Source organism: Bos grunniens, chromosome 11, assembly GCF_055505025.1.
Source record: "Bos grunniens cultivar Pamir isolate PY7600 chromosome 11, Bosgru_T2T1.0, whole genome shotgun sequence".
Taxonomy (NCBI): Eukaryota; Metazoa; Chordata; class Mammalia; order Artiodactyla; family Bovidae; genus Bos; species Bos grunniens.
Window position 1 is genome coordinate 9,475,178 of NC_141175.1, and position 20,939 is coordinate 9,496,116.

Sequence of the window (20,939 nt, forward strand, 5' to 3'; positions counted from 1 at the left end):
TTGCCCCCAAGGGGACACCCAGCAACGTCTGGAGGTGCTTTTGATCGTCATGACTGGAGGGTGCTGGGGCACTAGTGGGGCTTCCCAGGTGGTGCTGTGGCAAAGAATCTGCTTGCCAATGCAGGAGGCATGGGTTCGATCCCTGGTTTGGGAAGATTCCTGAGAGAAGGAAATGGAAGCCGCTTCAGTATTCTTGCCTGGAGAGTCCCATGGACAGAGGAGCCTGGCGGGCTACAGTCCATGAGATCACACAAAGTCAGACACGACCAACTGACTGAGCACACACACCTATGGGCATTGAGTGGGGAGGGACCAGGGACGCTGCTAAATATCCCACAACGCACAGGCTCATACAGCCCAAGATGTCAATAGTATCGAGGCTGAGAAACCCTAATCTAGTCCATTTTATAAAGACACCGAACCAGAGAGCAATCGAGTGACTTCTCCATGGCAGCAGTGGTAGAAAGTGGTAGAGATCATCTTACTTCCAAAGTCTGAGACTTTGACCAGCTCTAGGATTTAATGTGTCACAGATCTTCAGGTCTCAGATATTTAAAAATGTGTAATCTCACAGACAGACAAGGCCACAAGTGCAGTGCTGCCAGTGGATAGGTGTCCAACGGACAGAAGACAAAAGCCTTGGGGGGAAGCTTCCAGAAGGCAGGAAGTGCTCCCCCCACCCACACGACCCAACACACACAAAGGCCTAGTTTCGGGAGGGCTGCTACCTTCTCCCAAATCCAGGGGCTGCTTACAAGACGATACCAGAAGAAAACATCCTGCTGGACTTGGGCTCAGGCTCACGCACAGGAAGAGTGTGGAGCCCGGAAGAGAAGAAACACTGAAAATCCAGACGAGATGGCTGAGTTTGTGCAAAATTTTCACCAAACAGGCAGACTGGGCGACCTCCTCCAGTCAGTCTTCCATACTCTATAGAGAACAGAATCTGCTTCTTACGTTTTCAATTGGTTTATTAGTTCTGCAATCCCATTTTTTTAAAAAATAATTTTAAAACTTTATTTACTTTTGGCTGTGTTGGGTCTTTGTTACTGTGTGTGGGTTTTTCTCCAGCTGCGTTATCTGGGGCTACTCTCCAGCTGCGGTGCGCCAGCTTCTCGCTGCAGTGGCTTCTCTTGTTGCAGAGCGCGGGCTCTAGACCACAGACTATAGTTGTGGCGCTCAGGCCCAGCTGCTCCAAGGCATGTGGGATGTTCCCAGACCAGGGATCGAACCTGCATCTCCTTCACTGGCAGGTGGATTCTTTACCACCAAGCCACCAAAGAAGCTCCAGTCCCACTATTCTTTGTTTTCTGTTTCCTCGGCCCACTTTCCATTTTGCTCTGCTGTTTCACATTACCTCCCATTTGAACTCTTGGTTCATTATTTTTATGTTTGAGGGTGATTTAATTTTCCTTATACCTGTCTTCTTCCAGAATAAATTATTTACCTGAGTATTTATGCCGCAATTCTGTCATTTTTCCATATCAAATGTTTACAAAGTTCCTGTGTAGAGTTTTTTTTTTTTTTCTTTTTTGTTCAAATCACCTAGACTCTCCAGAGGCGATTCTCTCTCACTGTCTACTTGTACCAAAATGCACAGGTGGACTATCTTTGCCCCCTCCTCATTTACCGAGGCATGATTTGAAGACTGCCTTCAGAATATGAGTTGTTTCCACATTGGGCCAGCACCCTTTGCCCAGTCTTCCACTAGGGGATCAGTAGGGGAGAGATGACTGGTGAAATTTGTCTCTCCAAACTGTAATTCAGCAAAATATTCTGGGCCAAAGACCACTCCATTGAGGGTGTATACTGGGGTCCAGGAGGGGATACCCAGTACCAGAAACAATGACTTTACACTTCACTTGATTTCCTGCTTCACAGTGAACTAATGAGTTAATTCAGCATGAAATTCTGGATTTGGAGTGTCCCAAATTTTTAAAAATTTATTTTTAATTGGAGGATATCTGCTTTACAATGTTTCGCTGGTTCCTGCTGTATAACAGTGTGAATCAGCCATAAGTATACATATATCCCTCCCTCTTGAACGTCCTTCCCATCCCCTCCCCCAGCCCACCCCTCAAGGTCATCACAGAGCACTGGGATGAGTTCTCTGTTACAAAGCAACCTCCCACTAGCTAGGTAACACACAGTTAACACAGGCTAGTAGTATATACGTTTCAATGCTACTCTCTCAACTCATCCCACCCTCTCCTTCCCCCACGGTGGCCCGTGGGCCAAATTCAGCCTGCTGCTTCTTAGCTTAGACCTTAAGCTAATAATGGCCTTTACAATTTTAAAGGGGTAGAGGGAAAAGAAGCAGCAGCAGAGATCACAGATGAGCCACAAAAACTGAAATATTTAAACACACAGCCCTTTATAGAAAAAGCTTCCTGACCCTGCTCTTGCACAATGGATAAGAACAGACAAGTATCAAGGCAAATTTCTATGAAAGTCCAGAACACCAGGACAGAGTAAAAGTTTCAGAGGAGACAATACGGGACACGTACAAAAGATCAGGAAGTCAATGACTTCAAAAGCACCTTAAAGGCAACAATGAAAATTAAGATGACAGTGGAGCCAAGTTTCCAAAAGTCTAAAGGCAAACAATTTCCAATGTAGGATTCTATGCTCCTCTGAACCATCAGATAAAATAAATATTTTCAGACATCAGATTAAAATAGGTATTTTCAGACATGCAAGGTGATGAATTCTTTCAACTTTTTTGAAAATGTTTACCTTGATTTGTTGCTGAGGGATATATTCTCTGGGTATAAAATTCTAGATTAATATTTTGTATTTTTCAGTCCTTCAAAAATACTCCTCTTCTGTCTTCTAGCTTACATTGATTCTGACGAGAAATATGCTGCCATCTTTATCGCTCTTCTGCACACAATGTGTCTTTGCTCTCTGGCTAATCAAACTTTTTATTATTATTATTATTACTGCTTTTAAGCAATTTGGTGTATGGTGTGCTGTGGTGTAGATCTCTTCACATTGCTTATGGCTGACATTCACTGAACCTCTTACATCTGAAAGTTCATATCTCTCATCAAATTTGGAAAATGTTCAGCTAAGACTTCTTCAATGATTATCTCTGATCCTCCCATTCTTTTCATCTTTATATGTATTAGACTCCTTCACACTGTCTCCCATATTGTTGATACTCTCTTGCTTTAATTCCCTTGATCTTTTCTATGTTTCCCTTTGAATAGTTTCTGTTGATTTGACTTCAAGTACACTTATATTTTTTCTGCAATGTCTAACCTGTAACCTTAACTTTTAACAAAAAGCATTTGTGTAGAGAGATAAAAATAAAGATGGAAAGAGGTTAACAGCTGTGAAATCTAGGTAGAAGGTAGATGGGTAATCAGCATACTATTCTTTCAACTTTCCAGTATGTTGGAAATTCTTCTTAATAAGGGACTGGGGCAGAGGAAAAATAAGGATTCCTCTCTATGAGAAACTGACCAGATCTTGAAGTCTCAGTGAAAGCTTGACAAAGCTTATTACTCTAACTAGATTCATGGGGTTGCAAAGATTCAGACACGACTGAGCAACTGAACTGAACTGACTGAGAGTTTCAAAGTTCCTTAAAAGATAAGTAGGAAAAAGAGACAGAGACAATCCCATGATGCAATTAAAACATTTAAGTTCAATGTGATCCCCCCGGCAAGATTATGTGAGGTAAAGCAAATTTGAAAACTCTCAGTGACCACCTGATTGCCTCATCTTAAAATCCTGAAGCACTTTTATCCAAAACATGGTGAGGTCTGTTGACTGAGTAATTTTAAGCGGTTCGTCTCACAGTAGTCTATTGTTGAAAGCCTATAGTGTGAAACTCACATGGAGCAGAGGGAGTCTGTTGTTCAGCACTGTTTTATTTTCTTCAAATCCCTAGCAACTAGTACCAACAATACCCATGTGTCCAGGGACCAGGGAAAGGCCTCTCTCCTTTGCCTACTGGCTACACCAATGCTCAGGAAGATGGGTGAAAAAAATCCATGAGAGAAGAGGGTCAACAGGCTTTCTTCACCCTGTCACTCCCAGAGTAGGCGCTCTGAAGACCATCTAAGCTTAAAGGGTCTCCCTTCCGTCATCAGCTGACAAACAGAAGTGGCTTTGTTCCTACTGCCATTAAGGAAGTTCATGAGGATCATCTGAGACTGGATTAGAACCAGCTGGAAAGTCCTGAGCTCCCTCTAAGCACAGTATAAGCAACCTTCCTGCCCTCACTATTGTAACATTCCTAGTAGCTTATCCCTGTCATTGTGAATCTATGCTGGCACGGAACATGAAAATAATACTGTCTTTCCTCAACAGCCACGGATAAGGAAGATCTGCCAATGTCATTCATCGAGCAGACTAGGACAATTCGACTTCCTGCTCTGGATGAGTCTGGACCAGATGCTCCTTCGATTTCCTCCCGGAGCCAACACTCTATGATTTGACGGCATTTTGACACAGCATAACACAACAAATCCTCAGAGCCTTGAATTACAACTGGCTACAATCATTTCCTCTTTCCTCCACAAAACAATCCTGAACAATGAGGTTCAGACGGCCAGGCAATGACTTTAAGACACAGGGGAAACACCACGGTGAGAAGAAGTCCTGAAAAGTTTCCAGCGGCCAAGCCCCCCAGCCTGGAGAGTGGAGATTCATCACTGAATGAAGCCTCAGGCTTGCTCTGGGATGATCTGAGTGTGGGCCCGGGAGCCACCAAATCGGAGACATTGTTTGGCTAGCCTCCCTTCCCACCTGACTCTCAAGCCCCTCTGGCTACTCTTCTTGTGCCTGGGTGTAAATGTCGGAATCCCCTGGGATGGGAAGTAGGGGAACCCAGACCCTCTTGTCACCCTGCACCCCTTCCTCTGTGATCTGACCCACTCCTCCAGCTTCCAACACCTGAGGATGCCCCAGCCCCAGTATCCGGCCCAGACCTCCTACACGCCTGCCCTTAGACAGTCCATAGGCACCAGAAACACAGCACCTACGAAAGGGAACCTTTCCCAGCAAACCTGTTTCTTCTCCTTCATTCATCTCAGTGAACAGCACGGCCTACCCGTGGGCTGCAGAAGCCAGAAAACTGGGAATCTTCCCCAACGCCATCTCCTCACCCTCTGCATCCAATCAATCACCATAACTTGACGTTTCTACCTCTGAAGACACCTTCAGGTCCCTTTACTTCTCTCCACCTGCCACTACTGCTCCATCCCTGGCAGCGATCCCCATTCCCACCATCACCACCATAGCTCCTAACCCAACCCTCCGCCCAGCCTCCACACAGCGACTCGAGGTCTTTCTCAGCCAGAACCGAACCATGTCTCTCCCCAGCTGAAAGCCTTCAGCGGCTTCTCAGTGCTCCTGGAATAGGGATATAGATCCTTCGTAAGGACAGAAACCCCTGAGCACCTCTCCAACTCCTGTCTGCACGCTCCCTCAGCTCCAGCCAGGCTGAACCTTTCTCGTATTCTTGCCAAACCTGGACACTTCTCTCTGGGACTTTACTCTCTCCCAGACCCCATCAGTATCACCCTCCTCCTGGCCAGCTCCCCCAACCTGCTCCAGGTCTCCCTTGGCTCCCTCCCTTTCTTGGCCTCTCTGGGGGCTCCGCCATGTGCTGTAACATCAACACAGCACAGTACCCCCTTTTCAGGTGTTTACCCAATGTATTACCACAGCCTGTGTGAATCTCACTAGGACCAGGTCTCCTCATACACCACCTCTGCTGCCCTCAACACAGCTTCTGGCACACAGGAGAGAGTGCAGAGATATTGGTTAAATGAACAAAAACATTTGGTCCCAGAGGCCTCCGAAACATGATGAAATGGAAACAAGCCATGACATATGGTCCTGGGTTTCTCTGACATCTCAGCAGTCCTCTGAACAACAGCTGACTGCTGGAGACTCTGATTTAAACCTGTCTCTTCACAACTAGGCACCAATTTTTTTTCTAAAGCCTTTTTTTTTTTGGATATTTGGTTGCACTGAGTCTTCATTGCTACACGGACTTCTCATTGCGGCGGCTTCTCTTGTGGAGCACAGGCTCTAGGGCCAGCAGACTGCAGTAGCTGCAGCAGGATGGCTCGGTATTTGTGGCTCGTGTGCTCCAGAGCACAGGCTCAGTAGCTGTGGTGTACAGGCTTAGTTGCTCTGAGGCCTGTAGGATATTCTCAGATCAGTGATGGAACCTGTGTCCCCTGCATTGGCAGGTGGATTCTTATCCACTGTACCACCAGAGAAGTCCTCCAATGATTTTTTAAAATTTTGTGTGTTTTCCTCTGTTTTTTCCCATATCTCTCTTAAATTTTTTTGTTCCTAAGAATAAAATAAGCTTTCCTAGTATGATAATTACTTAATATCTCATTCACTTCCTACAAGTTCAGATCTTAGGCCAAATCATTAGTAGACATTTAAAGTGAAATGTCAATGCCTGCGAGAACAGAAGGAAAGGAATTCTGGAGATCTGCTCTGTGACAGCATGTAATTTGAGCCATTAGTGGTTCTTACTCTGGAGCCCCAGAGACATATATTAAGATCAGATCAGTGTATCTTAGAAGCAATTGTTTTAACCAACACAAACTTTCCCAAAGAGCACTGAGTGGGCAACAACTGGCTGTTACCTGGCAATTATCAGATCCTGTGCCTATCAAAACTATAAGAAATGTGTATCCTTGACTCTGCTAAGGTTTTATTCATAACCTTGAGCAGACAAGCTTATCTCAGTAATTATAACTGTAAAATAATAACAACCCCTTACAGAGACTCATTGTTTTCTGAGCAATTGTTTGTATTATTATTTAATGCAAGGCTTAAAAGAATTCTGTGATGCTGGGATTAGAATTTCCAATTGAAAAAGAGGTTAAATAACATGTCCAGGTTACCCAGTCACTAGGGGTTGGAACTGGGGCTGTCAGCTGGATGTTCTGTCTGACCAGAACTCTTTCCACTCCACGACACCACTTCTCATTGATTTAAAAAAAATTTTTAATTAAAAAAAAAAAAAGCCTGGTGACAATAAGCAAGTAAAACTCATATACTTGCTGAAATTCAAATGAAGTCTTGATGACTTCCTTTGTGGTCCAGTGGTTAAGAATCTGCCTTCCAATGCAGGGAAGGTGGGTTTGACCCCTGGTTGGGGAACTAAGATCCCACATGCCAAGGGGCAACTGAGCCTACAAGCTACAACTACAGAAACCCACATGCGGCAAGGACAGCCTGTGCACTGCAAGGAAGACCCAGCACAGCCAAAAAAAAGATTAAAAAAAAAAAGTCTTGGCTATCTCACCCTAACTTTAGTTCCAGCAACAGCCCTGCTCAGAAGCAATTGACTGGAGCACTCAAATCAGAGAACGGCCCTGGGAGTTGTATGAGCACTTCTCATAGAGGCGAGCCACAGGACTAAGGCTCACGATTTATGGCTGTTGAGTTGCCAGTGATAAATATAAGATTTGGCCTGACTGCTCCACTAAAGAAAAGATTCTTCATTAGCAGCCAAATACCTGTTTGTCTAAGAGGTCCTGTGTGCCAAGAACGCCAGAGGGAAAATCTTTCAGTGCACATTCAAAAAGCCCTTTTTGGCTTTTGTGGCAGATACGCTCTCTTACATCTGATGGGTAACACATGGATGATCCCTGAGTCCCAAACCACTTCTTAGGGAAATTTGACCCCAGATTAAACTACTTATCACCCTATCACAAGAGTAACAGCTAGTCCACAACAAAGAATACTGCATGTTAAGGGACTTGGGAGGGGTTGTAGGGAGGGAGCCTATGGGATTCAGTCAAAGCTGTACTCAAATGAAGATTCATATCCTTAGATGCTTTTATTAGAAAAAAAAAATAACCAAGTGTTTTGAGTCAAGAAATTAGAATAAGAACACATACACACAGACACACACCACAGAAGGAAGAAACAGATTTTTCAAAAAGACAAAACAGACAAATCTCTTTTTCCATGAAAATACTACTACTAACAGGGTAGAATGAGAAAAGAGATCACAACTACTGATGCAGAAGATATTTTTAAAATTATACAAATCTAGTTCAATGTTAATAAATTTGAGAATTTTAGGTTGAAAGGCCTATTTCTATAAGAAAATATAAATTGCCAAAATTGATTCAAGAAGCAGGAGGGAGCCTGAATAAATAAATAGTAATCAAATACATTTAAAAGACTGGCAAATATTTATCCTCTTTCCTCTAAAAAGCAGCAAATTCAAAAATTTTTATGGATAAATCATTCCTAACATTCAGGAAAAGGAATGTCCATATTATTTGATCTATTCTGGAACACACAAAAAAGAGAAGAAACTTTCCAATTCAATTCATTTGAAGGAGTGAGAAATTCTGATGCAGAAGATCTGAAAAAGATGAAAGACGGAGAAAGAGACAGAGAGAGGGAGAGAGAGAGGAAATTACGTATATATTATATATATGTAATATACATATAAAATACATAGTATTTAGTTGTTCATTCCAAATATTTATTGAGTGCCCACTATGGGCCAGCACTGTTTTAGATACTGGGGATATAGTAATGAACAAAACAAGTCTATGCTCTCATAGAACTTACACTGGGCTGGTGGAGGCCAGGATAAGCAAACAAATAAACAGTAAGTGTGAAATGTCAGATCTGACAATTCAGCATGGTGAGGGAGATGAAAATTATATAAATTTCAATTTTATAATCAGAGGAGAGCTCACTGGTGAGGTGGCCTTTGACCAGGGACCTAACGGAATTAAGGGTACAAGCACGTAGATACGTGAAAGAACATTTCAGACACAGGTAATAACAAATGCAAAGCCCTGAGATGGGAACATACTTGGAATGATCAAACAGCAGCAAGAAGGCTCCAATACTAATGAATATAAATGCAAAAATATTAACCAGAATTTAATAAGCAAAATAATAAGCAGAATAAATTCTGCATCAGAATTTCTCACTCCTGAAAAACAGTGTGTGTCTATCAAGAAAGTTTATTTCAGAATATAAGGATTGCTCAATATTATAATTAATTATATTACATTACTAGATTAAATGAGAAAAACTATATGGTCATTTCAAAAGAAACTAAACCAGAAGTTAATCCTGATTTTAAAAACAAAACAAATTTAGGGGTGGGCAGGAGAGAAGAAGGGGATATATGTATACTTATGGCTGATTCATAATGTTGTATAGCAGAAACCAGCACAACATTGTAAAGCAATTATACTTCAATTAAAAATAAATTAAAAAAAACAAACAAAACAAAAACTCAAAATAAGCTGGAACTGAAAGGAAGGAAGTTGGATATAACTTCCTTACGGAAGCTTTCTCTAACCTCCCTACGCTTACACCAGACTAGTGTCTTGTATCATTGTAATTCTTACCACAATTGTAACTAACAAATTACTTGTATTAACTGTAACACTACCATATTAGAATCCTTTTAAAAAGTGAGGCATTTCAAAAATGACACTTTTAATTAATAAACGCGGAATGAAGATTCAATTGGAGCATTCAACAATTTTTAAAATTTAAATGAACTGTCTAAAAGGGCCCAGGATGACAGTTATAACAAGAATAAGTCATTTCTACTAAAACTAAACAGAAAAATAAAGAAGGTAGAAGATTAAAGAAATAGGCAAACTGGTCAGATTGAAGTGTATACTTATTCATTGAGGCTTTCCACCTTTACATTTAAAAGGTGGAGTAAAAACAGTAATTTCAAATGAAAATAACATGTGGACTAAAATGCAAATTGAACAATCTAATTTAAAAATGGGCCAAGTGTTTGTGTAGACACCTCTCAAAAGAAGATATACAAGGTCAATGAAAGTGAAAGTGTTAGTCACTGAGTTGTGTCTGACTCTTTTCGATACCAAGGACTGTAGCCTACCAGGCTCCTCTGTCCATGGAATTCTCCAGGCAAGAATACTGGAGTGGGTAGCCATTCCCTTCTGCAAGGGATCTTCCCAATCCAGGGATGGAACCCAGGTCTCCTGCATTGCTGGCAGATTCTTTACTGTCTGAGCCATCAGGGAAGCCATAAATGGTCAACAAGTACGTGAAAAATTGTTCAGAATCACTAGCCATTCAGTTCAGTTCAGTTCAGATCAGTTCAGTTGTTCAGTCGTGTCCAACTCTGCGACCCCATGAATCGCAGCATGCCAGGCCTCCCTGTCCACCACCAACTCCCGGAGTTCACCCAAATTCATGTGCATCAAGTCGGTGATGCCATCCAGCCATCTCATCCTCTGTGGTCCCCTTCTCCTCCTGCCCCCAATCCCTCCCAGCATCAGGGTTTTTTCCAATGAGTCAAGTCTTCACATGAGGTGGCCAAAGTACTGGAGTTTCAGCTTCAGCATCAGTCCTTCCAATGAACACCCAAGTATGGTCTCCTTTAGAATGGACTGGTTGGATCTCCTTGCAGTCCAAGGGACTCTCAAGAGTCTTCTCCAACACCACAGTTCAAAAGCATCAATTCTTCGGTGCTCAGCTTTCTTCACAGTCCAACTCTCACATCCATACATGACCACTGGAAAAACCATAGCCTTGACTAGACGGACCTTTGTTGGCAAAGTAATATCTCTGCTTTTTATTTTTTTTTATCTCTGCTTTTTAATATGCTATCTAGGTTGGTCATAACTTTCCTTCCAAGGAGTAAGCGTCTTTTAATTTCATGGCTGCAATCACCATCTGCAGTGATTTTGGAGCCCAGAAAAATAAAGTCTGACACTGTTTCCACTGTTTCCCCATCTATTTGTCATGAAGTGATGGGACCAGATCCCATGATCTTAGTTTTCTGAATGTTGAGCTATAAGCCAACTTTTTCACTCTCCTCTTTCACTTTCATCAAGAGGCTTTTTAGTTCCTCTTCACTTTCTGCCATAAGGGTGGTGTCATCTGCATATCTGAGGTTATTGAGATTTCTTCCAGCAATCTTGATTCCAGCTTGTGCTTCCTCCAGCCCAGTGTTTCTCATGATGTACTCTGCATATAAGTTAAATAAGCAGGGTGACAATATACAGCCTTGATGTACTCCTTTTCCTATTTGGAACCAGTCTGTTGTTCCATGTCCAGTTCTAACTGTTGCTTCCTGACCTGCATATAGGTTTCTCAAGAGGCAGATCAGGTGGTCTGGTATTCCCATCTCTTTCAGAATTTTCCACAGTTTATTGTGATCCACACAGTCAAAGGCTTTGGCATAGTAAGTAAAGCAGAAATAGATGTTTTTCTGGAACTCTCTTGCTTTTTCGATGATCCAGCAGATGTTGGCAATTTGATCTCTGGTTCCTCCGCCTTTTCTAAAACCAGCTTGAACATCTGAAAGTTCACGGTTCACGTATTGTTGAAGCCTGGCTTGGAGAATTTTGAGCATTACTTTACTAGCGTGTGAGATGAGTGCAACTGTGCGGTAGTTTGAGCATTCTTTGGCACTGCCTTTAGAAATGCAAATCAAAACCACAATGGGACACCACTTCACAACAACCAGGATGACTATAATAAAAAAGACAGATAATAACACGTGCTGCTAAGGATGTTATGAAACAGGAACCCTCATACACTGCTAGTGGTGCAGTCACTTTGGAAAACAGTTTAGCAGGGCCTCAAAAAGTTAGTTACATTTCCCAGAAATTCTATTCCCAGGTATCTAGCCAAGAGAACTGAAAACATATTTCAAAAATAATAAATATAGCATAAATTTTTAAATCCACGAATATAGTACATCTTTTCATTTATTTAAGCTTTGATATCTTTCATCAGTATTTGTAGCTTTCAGCATGCAGATGTCGAACACATTCTTTTCGATTTATACCCAAGTATTTCATGTTTTTTGTTCTACTCTAAATGATACTAATTTAGACTTCAATTCCTAATTGTTCATTGCTAGTATATAGACATACAATATATTTTTGTAAATTGACTTTGTATTCTGCAACTGTGCTAAACTATTGGCAATTCTGCTTACCATACTGTTGCTCCCTTATTTGGGAAGCCAAGAATTTTTATTTTCACCCTGAAATACAGAAAAGAAACTGAAATACTAAAAGTAAATTTAAAATGTCAACTTTCAAACTGATCTACAGATTCAAGACAATTCCAAATAGAATCCCAGAGGAATTTTCTAAATAGAAATCAACAAACTCATTCTAAAATTTATATGGAAAAGTAAATGAACTAAAAGAACAAACCAATTTTGAAAAAGAAAAACACAGCTGGAGGATTCACAATGTCTGGTTTCCCATCTTACTTTAAAGCTATAGTAACTGAGTCATAGTGGGTTAGTGAAAGATACATCAAGGAAACAGAACAAGAAGTCCAAAAACAGACCCACCCAAAGACGGTCAAGTGATTCGCAACAAAGAACAAAAGCAATTCGATAAAGAAAAAGAAAAAGCATAGTCTTTTCAACAAACGGTGCTGGAATAACTGGACACTCACAAACAAAAATATTTACATGTACACAAAAATGAAAAACAAAAACATTTACATATACACAAAAATGAACTTTGATCATAATTCACAATGTATAAGATTAACTCAAAATAGATCAAAGACTAAATATTAAGCCTACAACTATAAAACATCCACAGGAAAACACAGGGGAAAAAAACAGGAAATCTTTGTGAATTTGGATTATGTTAAGATTTCTTAGATAGGATACCAAAAGTACAATTCATAAAAGAAAAAAATGGATAAACTGGACTTCAGAAAAATTTAGAATTTCTTCTATTTGAAAAATACTGTTAATAGAATGAAAAGATATGTCACAAACTGTGAGGAAATATTTGTAATTCATGTATCTAACAAAAACATGTACCCAGAATATATAGAAAACCTCTCAAAAAATCAATAATAAGAAAATAGACAACCCAGTAAAAAATATGCAAAAGATTTAGATGTTCCACCAAAGAAGATACAGATGGCAAATAAATACAAGAAAAAATGCTTAATACTATTAGTCATTATAAAAATGAAAATTAAAATCATGAGATACAACTAACTAGGAAAAGGGCTAGAATTTTTTAAACTGACTATACCAAGGACTAACAAGGCTGCTGGTAAAAATTGTAAAATGGTTATGCCACTCTGAAAAATAATTTGACAGTTTCTTGTAAAGTTAAATACACACTTAGCACACAACCTATTAATCCCACCCCTAAGTGTATATATATATGTATCTCCAAGTGATATGTTCACACAAAACCTGTGAATGCTTCTAGAAACATTACAGAAGCATTTGCAATTGCCCAGAGCTGGAATAATTCAAATGTCCTTAAGCTGAAGAATGGAGAAACAAATTGTTGCATATTCATACAACAGAAGAGCAGCCAGCAATGAAAAGGGGCAAACTACAGATACATGCAATACGGATGATTCTCAAATGCCCTATGTTAAGTTAAAGAAGGCACATTCAAAAAGCTTTGTAGGGTATGACTCCACTGTTAGGACATTCAGTGCTCACCAGGGGCTGGGGGTGGTAGCACAAGGGAATTCAGGGAGTGATGACCTGTTCTGTATTTTGATTACTGTGGTGGTCATATGATGGCAGGTAAATCTGAAATTTGAAGAACTGTTCACTAAGAAGGGTAAATTTTACTTAGGCAAATTATTTTTTGTTGTTGTTTAGCTGTTAAGTCATCCTGGAATGTGAAGTCAAGTGGGCCTTAGAAAGCATCACTACAAACAAAGCTAGTGGAGGTGATGGAATTCCAGTTGAGCTATTTCAAATCCTGAAAGATGATGCTGTGAAAGTGCTGCACTCAATATGCCACCAAATTTGGAAAACTCAGCAGTGGCCACAGGACTGGAAAAGGTCAGTTTTCATTCCAATCCCAAAGAAAGGCAATGCCAAAGAATGCTCAAACTACCGCACGATTGCACTCATCTCACACGCTAGTAAAGTAATGCTCAAAATTCTCCAAGCCAGGCTTCAGCAATACGTGAACTGTCTGCTGCTGCTGCTAAGTCACTTCAGTCATGTCCAACTCTGTGCGACCCCATAGACGGCAGTCCATCAGGCTCCCCCGTCCATGGGATTCTCCAGGCAAGAACACTGGAGTGTGTTGCCATTTCCTTCTCCAATGCATGAAAGTGAAAAGTGAAAGTGAAGTCGATCAGTCATGTCCGACCTTTAGCATGGACTGCAGCCTATAGGCTCCTCCGTCCATGGGATTTTCCAGGCAAGAGTACTGGAGTGGGGTGCCACTGCCTTCTCCGACATGAACTGTATAGTCAAGGCTATGGTTTTTCCAGTGGTCATGTATGGATGTGATAGTCGGACTGTGAAGAAAGCCGAGCACCGAAGAATTGATGCTTTTGAACTGTGGTGTTGGAGAAGACTCTTGAGAGTCCCTTGGACTGCAAGGAGATCCAACCAGTCCATTCTGAAGGAGATGAGCCCTGGGATTTCTTTGGAAGGAATGATGCTAAAGCTGAAACTCCAGTACTTTGGCCACCTCATTCGAAGAGTTGACTCATTGGAAAAGACTCTGATGCTGGGAGGGATTGAGGGCAGGAGGAAAAGGGGACGACAGAGAATGAGATGGCTGGATGGCATCACTGACTCGATGGACGTGAGTCTGAGTGAACTCCGGGAGTTGGTGATGGACAGGGAGGCCTGGCGTGCTGTGATTCACGGGGTCGCAAAGAGTCGGACACGACTGAGCGACTGAACTGAACTGAAGTCATGCCCAGCTCTTTTACAACCCCATGAACTGTAGCCTGCCAGGTTCCTCTGTCCATGGGATTTCCCAGGCAAAAGTATTGGGGTAGGTTGCCATTTCCTTCTCCAGGGAATCAGGGCTAGAACCGACGTCTCCTGCTTGGTAGGTGGGTTCTTTAACCACTGAGCCACCAGGGAAGACCTATGCAAATTATACCTTAAAATGGAAAAAATATGACATATATTTAATATATTTCAAAATACACTTAAATTATTAGTATGCTATCCAAGGTTTCTTTTAAAAAAAGTATAAGAATGAATGAAAATTGCTTCAATCTAGGTGTTCTCTCAACTTCTGACACATCCTATGACTCATGGCCCCATCTGAAAAAGGTATACATTTTATGTACCCACATTCTCCTCCAAAACTGAAACTACATTCTCTTCCCAAAGAATGTGATTCTTATAAACTAACATGGGGAGAAACTGCTAATAGTTAGGAAACAAGAAAAGCAGTACATTTTGTAATTCTTGAATCTTTGAAACACTCTGACAAAACTTCAGGGAACAAGAGTAAAATTTGGATTTGTAAATTACAGCATGGATTGACATAACTGAAACATCATTCATTAACATGAAGTAGACAGAGAATGCCTAGCGGGGCAGTGGGTGGGTGGAGGGGAATGAAATTCTCCTTTCTCTTGCAATCTCTTTACAAAGTAGAGAGCAGAAAAAACAAAACCCTACATTTATAGAAAGAAATTAAAGGGGAAAAAGTAAAGAAATGAGCAGAATGGGAAACAGAAGTTGTGTGTGGTTACTAATCATCCATATGTTCTTCAGGTCTATTCTTCCATTTTCCAGCTCATCTGCACCTCACTCAGGAAGTTTACCCAAGACTTCACTTTATCCCCCAAAACTGTGGCCCCACAGGATATAGGCAGCCTATCTCTTCTTGAAATCCTCTAACATTTGTACTGACACTCCTGTGGATCTTATGATAATGATAAGATTGACTAAAAGAACTGTTTCGTTGTTCAGTCGCTAAGCTGTGTCCTACTCTTTGCAACCCCGTGGACTGCATGCAGCACACCAGGCTCCTCTGTCCTCCACTATCTCCCCAAGTTTGCTCAGACTCATGTACATTGAGTCGATGATGCCATCCAACCATCTCATCTCATCCTCTGTCGTCCCCTTTTCCTCCTGCCCTCAATTTTTCCCAGCATCCGGGTCTTTTCCACTGAGTCAGCTGTTCACATTAGGTTGCCAAAGTATTGGAGCTTCAGCATCAGCCCTTCCAATGAAGATTCATGGATGATTTCCTTAAGGATTGGCTGGTTTGGTCTCCTTGCAGTACAAGGGACTCTCAAGAGTCTTCTCCAGCACCACAGTTCAAAAGCATCAAGAACTGTATTAGATGCTATACCAGCACTATTTCTTTTAAAACACATAGAACCACAGAAGGTAGGTGCTATTATTACCCATTTTATAGATGGAAAAACTGAGGCACAACACAAAAGGATTCCATTATTTGCCAAAACCACACAGCTAATAGTAGTAGACTAGAATTTTATTCCAGGTGGTCCAAATCCAGAGTTCTTTCTCTGAATCATTATACATAAAGATTCATCCGACATTCATCCGACATTTATAAGGACCAAGTACTAACTGTCATACTAAAGACAGATTTAAGAATAAAAGGAGATCCTATCCTCCCCTCAAAGAGCTTCTGGTCTAGTTAGGTGAGATCACAAAGAAGCACAATAACTAGTTATACCCTAAGTGTGTCAGCAGAGTGACATGAAAGGGGGCGCAGGACTGTCTGTGTCTGTCTCAACAGTGTGAAATGGTCCCATATTTGAGTGTCCCTGTATTCCCTCATCATTCCTACCAGGCTCTGAACAGATCTCTGTTGAATAAACAGCTAACACTGACCCAGAGCCTCTACTTTTGTTGTACCTGTACCTATTGTCACCCACTGAGCATGGTCTTTATCTAATATATTCATCCCTGTTCAGTTCAGTTCAGTCGCTCAGTCGTGTCCGACTCTTTGCGACCCCATGGACTGCAGTACGCCAGGCCTCCCTGTCCATCACCAACTCCTGGAGCTTACTCAGACCCATGTCCATTGAAAGATATGACAGGAAAGAGGACAGGAAGCCACAAACTACATTTATCTTGCTCTTGATCATATCCTTAAAAACACTGATTCATTCCATGAATATCTGTTGACAGCCAACTATGACCAGCCACCGACAGTTTTTGGTATGGGATACAGGGATGAATCATGTAGTCATGTATGGATGTGAGAGCTGGACTATAAAGAAAGCTGAGTGTCGAAGAATTGACGCTTTTGAACTGTGGAGTTGGAGAAGACTCTTTAAAGAGTCCCTTGGACTGCAAGGAGATCCAACCAGTCCATTCTAAAGGAAATCAGTCCTGAATACTCACTGGCAGGACTGACGCTGAAGCTGACACCCCAATACTTTGGCCACCTGATGTGAAGAATTGACTCATTTGACAAAACCCTGATGCTGGGCAAGATTGAAAGCGGGAGTAGGGGACGACAGAGGATGAGATGATTGGATGGCATCACCGACTCAATGGGTGTGAGTTTGAGTAAACTCCGGGAGTTGGTGATGGACAGGGAGGCCTGGCGTGCTGCAGTCCATGGGGTCGCAAAGAGTCGGATACGACTGAGTGACTGAACTGAACTGAACTGAACAGGGATGAATATATTAGATAAAGACCCATGCTCTCCCAGAAGCAACATTCAAGGGGATGAAACAATCAAACAAGTACCAAAAGCAAAAAAACAACCCAAAAAACTAAATAATATCACTTCAGATAATTTTAAGTGCAATGAAAAAAATAAAATTAGGGAGTATGATAAACAGTGACTATGAGGTGTTAATTTTTAGATTGGGAAGACCAGGTTGTGAAGGTGACGTTTAAACTGGGATGTTGGTTAAAAAAATCTTTGGTTTATTTTTTTAGAGGAAAAAAGCAAAGTTAGAAACCCCTTCCAAAATTAGGAGTCAAAGTTAACAGAATTCTTTATGTCACTGACAAAGAATTGCAAAAATATTTCTTCCAAAATTTTTACCTAACTCTATTGTTATAGAATGCTGTTTACACATTCACCAATTTCATGTAAAATTAGCCTGTTTTCTTTTTTGTTTTTTTTGTAAACAGTGGCTTTATTTCAGAAAATAAATTCTGACCATATGGCATATTGGTGTTTTTTTTTTTTTTTTTTTTTGATACTTGCTTCTAAAAAAAGCCGTTGGGGGGGCAGGGCAGGGCTACCTGCATGAAGAAGCGTCACAGTAAAAGGATACAAAAATGTGATTTCCAGAACACCTGCTTCCAGGATTTTGTTTTAAAAGCACCTTATTCGAATATAACATTTGAAAGAATGTAACATTCAACATAACATTCCATATTTCACAACCCTTTAGAAAGCGTATTGGAAGGAAATGGTATACCTAGAAAAATGAAGAAAGTTATTATTATTAACTAATGTTGCAAGGAAATGGACACCAGGTTTTAGGAAATTAATTAACGCTGATTTTGGCAAGTCATTTAACTGCTCTGAGCCTCCATTTCTTTCCCACGGGTAAAATGAGGGTATTGACATTAGAAGATCCCTAGGGGTCCTTCCAGTCCTAAGCGCTTTGATTGGCCTTTAAAATAGAAAGTTCGTGATTTGGAACCTTTACCGCATGGGGTAGGCAGGTGTTGTCGTGGGCACTTTTTTAAAAAACTTGCTCATTTGGGTTTTAGTGTTTATAACAATTTTCTCCTGGAGTAATAGGTCAGATAAGGTTGTATAAATGGGAATATTTTGTATATTATCAACGAAAAGAGTGAATAAAAACAAACAGTGACGCCCAAAAGAATCACAGTCAAAAATCCCATCTGACAGCCAGAAAGAGACAGAGGAATTGCTCTAATTGGAGAGAATCGTTGGAAAGGAAACTGTCATTTCCACCATTTTCCTTCTATTTCCTTCCTTATCCTCTCCCACACAGAAAAGTCCACTTTTAATTCTTTCTCGATTCCAAAAAAGACGGCAAAAACCACAGCAATCCTCTCCCGTTTTTTGTTCAAGATAACGGTCAAAATATTGAAGAGGCACTATTTGCCTGGACGAGATCGCCAAGCTTATTAACACCAGAGACGCCGTTTCCCAAATATGACCACCGTCAGCCCTCACTCCGCTGCAGCTCCACAATCTCCATCATCCATTTTTTAAAAATCCATTAAGTCGAGCCTTTCATCCAAGCCCACGAACGACCATTTCCTCCCTGCAACAGGGGTTTGCACGGCCCGAAATCAAGCCCCGGCTGAGTCCTGCGAACAGGGAGTCCGCAGACTGCGGTGCTGGGCAGGGCAACTCCTCCCGCGCACCCTAGAGCTCTCCCGGTCTCCCGGGTGATTGAAGACGGTTCAGGACCCCGAGAAGACCCCGCCCTCGAAGCCAAGACCCCGGCTCGGGAGGAGGAGCCGGGTGGCTTCGGCCCCGGCAGAGCCAAGCCTTTGGAAACAAACAGGCTTCTCTCCCGCTGCAAGGAGTTGGCCCCTGGGCGAGCGAGCGGCGCGCCTGAGCCACGCGGCGCCAGAAGCTGCCGCTCCCAGGTGGGTCTCTGCGGCCGGGGACCGCAGCTCCGGTTCCCGGGGAGGGATCTAGGGGGAAGCGGGCAGGAGGACGCAGGCCGAGATCTGGCTCGTCACGACTCCACGGAGGAGGGTGGGAAAGAGGGAGGGACTGGGGATGGAAAGAGGAGTGGAACAGAGGAGCTTGGGGGAATAAAGAAGCCGAGAGGGAGAGGGGGAAATGGGGAGAAGGCACTCGGGGTGAAGGAGGGGGATGGAGGGGAGGGTAACAGGCCGCAGGGGGGTAAAGGCGAGGTGAAGGGGGAGACGTGGAGCGATGGGAGTGGAGGGAGATGCAGGTGAAGACCGAAGAAAGGGATGGGGAGAAGAGGGGAGGGGTGCGATGAGGGGTCAGGGATGCGGCGAAGGCGCGGGGGAAAGAGGAGGAATGCGGGAAGAGCAGAGCGGGGGAAGAAGGGACGAGGGCCGCAGGAGGCCGGGAGGGACTTCCCTCCGAAGAAGGCGGCGCCGGGATAACGGGACCCTCCCAACCCCGGAGCCTCAGGCCGAGCCGGGAGCGAGAGGCCAGCGCGGAGGCGGCGGGGGGGGGGGGCGCGCTGCGGACAGGTACCGAGCCCGGCTTCTCTCCAGCAGCCGTAGCCGCCGCCTGCGGGGAGGAAACCCGACTCCACTTACTCTCTCCGACCACCGCCTTGAGGCCGATGGGGGCCATCGCGCCGCGCGAGTCTCTGGGCTCCTGGCCTCCTCACGCGACGCCCGCGGACACCGCCGCCTCCCCGGGTCGTCGGAGCGCTCGGCTGGATGCCGCCCGCCGCCCCTGCAGCCGCGGCTCGAGAACGACTGACGCGCGGGCGCGGCGCGGGGGTGCGGCGCGAGCCAAGCCAGAGCGAGGCTGCCGACCCGCCGGCGCGCGCTCGGGGGCCGGCCCGGCGGGAGGGGCGGGGTCTCGCGCCAGCCGTTGGCGTCACCCGCGCACCTCTGCCAATCGCACTGCGGCCCGGAGGCTCGGCCCCGCCCCCCGAGATGCGGCTGGACTCCAGGCGGTCCCTGGCTGGCGAGAAAGCCGCGCCCTCCCCCTCACCTCACGCGCCGCGCGCGCGGCCTGGCCGTCGCGCGCTCCCGGCGCGCTGGGTCCTAAGGTCCTCTCCGGAGCCTCCGCACCTGAATCCCCGGCTTCCTGGGAGCTTTCCATTACCCCCCCTTCACTCCCCCTCGCCCACAGAAGGAACTCGGAAGCTAGATCTCTTATTAGTAGTACCTACTCCCCAAGACAACGTAACGTGAGCTTTATTGACACCATCTCTATCTCTTTGGGTACCCATATCCATAAATCCACCATCCACTGAGCTCTTAAATGCATCAGCTCATTAAATCCTCACAATAATTGGACATTGTTTTTAATCTCCATTTTCAGGTGAAAAAAAAATAGGCTCAGAAACTGAGCACTAGACTTTGTCTTAGGTTGTGCATCATTTATTAGCAAATATTTATTTTTCTCTCACTACTGTATGTAAACAACTATTCTAGGCATTGGATCTCCAACCATGTACAAGGCAGACAGACATAATCCTAGTCTTTGGGCAACCAAAGTCTGGAAATACCTAGGTCCCAAATCGAATAGGACTATGCTGTGGGACAACTCTGGTCAGTATATCTTTCCTAGAGTCCA

The 20,939-nt window shown here is 43.2% G+C and overlaps 1 protein-coding gene and 1 long non-coding RNA gene across 5 annotated transcripts in view; one reads left to right on the top strand and one right to left on the bottom strand.

Annotated features, from left to right (window-relative positions):
• Nucleotides 1–20,224, bottom strand: part of STXBP1 (syntaxin binding protein 1) — a 67,482-nt gene extending 47,258 nt beyond the window's left edge. For 2 of the 3 annotated variants that reach the window (XM_086325030.1, XM_086325029.1), the window contains exon 1: nt 19,946–20,224. In XM_086325030.1, coding sequence (XP_086181156.1) covers nt 19,946–19,982 — 37 coding nt within the window. In that variant the 5' untranslated portion in view covers nt 19,983–20,224. The remainder of the gene's footprint in view (nt 1–19,945) is intronic. The other variant, XR_015136302.1, reaches the window with a different exon arrangement.
• LOC147362503 (uncharacterized) lies at nt 19,156–20,112 on the top strand. 2 transcript variants are annotated; one of them, XR_015136310.1, is made up of 2 exons: nt 19,156–19,291; nt 19,901–20,112. It is a non-coding gene; the product is annotated as an uncharacterized LOC147362503 (long non-coding RNA). The 2 variants fall into 2 exon arrangements; XR_015136309.1 differs by having other exon boundaries at nt 19,160–19,291; nt 19,904–20,112.
• Nucleotides 20,225–20,939: the final 715 nt, after the last annotated feature.